This window comes from Macadamia integrifolia, chromosome 14 (genome assembly GCF_013358625.1).
Source record: "Macadamia integrifolia cultivar HAES 741 chromosome 14, SCU_Mint_v3, whole genome shotgun sequence".
Lineage (NCBI taxonomy): Eukaryota > Viridiplantae > Streptophyta > Magnoliopsida > Proteales > Proteaceae > Macadamia > Macadamia integrifolia.
Genome location: NC_056570.1, coordinates 15,923,615 through 15,925,070, shown reverse-complemented (window position 1 = coordinate 15,925,070; position 1,456 = coordinate 15,923,615). Strand labels below are relative to the sequence as shown.

The window sequence follows — 1,456 nt, the reverse complement described above, 5'->3', positions numbered from 1 at the left end:
CCCCCCTTTACCCCCGCAAAAATAAAAAAAGAAGAAGAGAACATACATAATCAATTAAAAATGAGAACAGTAGAAAGAGAGGATTAAACATACAGTTGAGAATTTAATAATAAAAAACCCAATCAATACAAAGAAAAATCTCATCCAGCCATTCATAGAATCAATGGGAAGCACTTGTAAATTCCTAGGCTAATCACAGGAATATGGAAAAAGATAATGAAGCACAAAACAGTAAACGGGTTTTTCTTTTTTCCATCTAATTTTCATTTTTCGGCAATCTGGAACTCACTTGAAGCTGATTGGAGGCAATAGAGCTCAAGCACTTGAGACCCAAACGTAAAGGTTGTAAGCTGATAGCTGCAACAACCTAGCGAAGGTCACAACCACAGAGAGAGAGAGAGAGAGAGAGAGAGAGAGAGAGAGAGAGAGAGAGAGAGAAAGTTACTTGTCGTTAATGAAGAAAGACTCGTCTAAGCAGACAACATCGTCATCTTCTTCCCTCTCCATATTTTGATTAGTTCTTAGAAGTTCTTACTTTCCAATCGTTCTAGTTTCTACAACCTAAGCACACGACGCAGTGAGGCCCTGAGTCCTTGACCCGGCTGGAGCTGCTGTGCTTAGGTTGTTCTGAGCAGGCCCAGTAGGGGGCCCGGAACTCATTTGGATGCGAAAAGTCGGCGTAGACCCTCAAATCAATGGTCTCTTCTGGCGTTTGGGTCAATTCGAAATACCAAACGCATAAACTAAAACCGAACCGAGAATGGGACAAAATTTAAAAACCAAAATCAAATCAATTCAGTTCGGTTTGATTTTGTATTCTCTTTCTTATTCTTGTTTGGTTTTAATTTGATTTAATATTAAGGGCCAGTTTGATTTTGTTTTTAGAAACAGTTTTTCCGTTTTTCTGTGCTCATAAATGGAAAAAAAACCCCAAAATCGTTTGATTTTCCTACTTTGTTTCACTTGTTTTTAGAAAAAGAAATAGAAATTTATATCTAATTCTGTGTCTGGAGGAATGGAGAAACAAGTTAGACTTGTTTTTCTATTTCTAAAAACAAGTGAGAGCGACAAAAATTGTGAAAAACCTGATACTTCACTCGACCTGCTCAAATGCCAACCCATTGTTCAAACTTCTCGCTATCCAAATGCGGCGATTCCAACTTCGTTGTGTGAAGCTCACAATTTCAGAATGCCTTCATCCTTCTGAATCTCATCTCCATGAAGCATACCTGCAACTCCAACGTCATGCCTTCACTCATGAGTTGCATTCCTACAACGTCGTGCCTTAACTCATATCTTGAATTTGACTATATTGTTGAAAATGTTTCGAGAAACAGAAAAATCAAACACCTTTTTGCAATTCCAAAAATCGTTTCTTAACATAAAAACGGCAAAAACTATTTCTATTGTTTCTAAACATAGAAATAGGAGAAACAAAATCAAACGGACTCTAAAA

The 1,456-nt window shown here is 37.4% G+C and overlaps 1 protein-coding gene across 4 annotated transcripts in view; it reads right to left on the bottom strand.

The window, feature by feature from the left end:
- Nucleotides 1–661, bottom strand: part of LOC122060965 (protein N-lysine methyltransferase METTL21A) — a 6,842-nt gene extending 6,181 nt beyond the window's left edge. For 2 of the 4 annotated variants that reach the window (XR_006134518.1, XM_042624098.1), the window contains exons 1-2: nt 446–659; nt 290–357 (exon numbers count right to left, since the gene is read on the bottom strand). Coding sequence is in view for 3 of the 4 variants with exons in the window: in XM_042624098.1 (XP_042480032.1) it covers nt 290–357; nt 446–507 (130 nt within the window). In the remaining variant the exon portion in view is untranslated. Of the gene's footprint in view, nt 1–289; nt 358–445 lie in introns of all 4 variants that reach the window. The other 2 variants (XM_042624101.1, XM_042624100.1) reach the window with 2 other exon arrangements.
- Between the last annotated feature and the right edge of the window lie 795 nt (nt 662–1,456).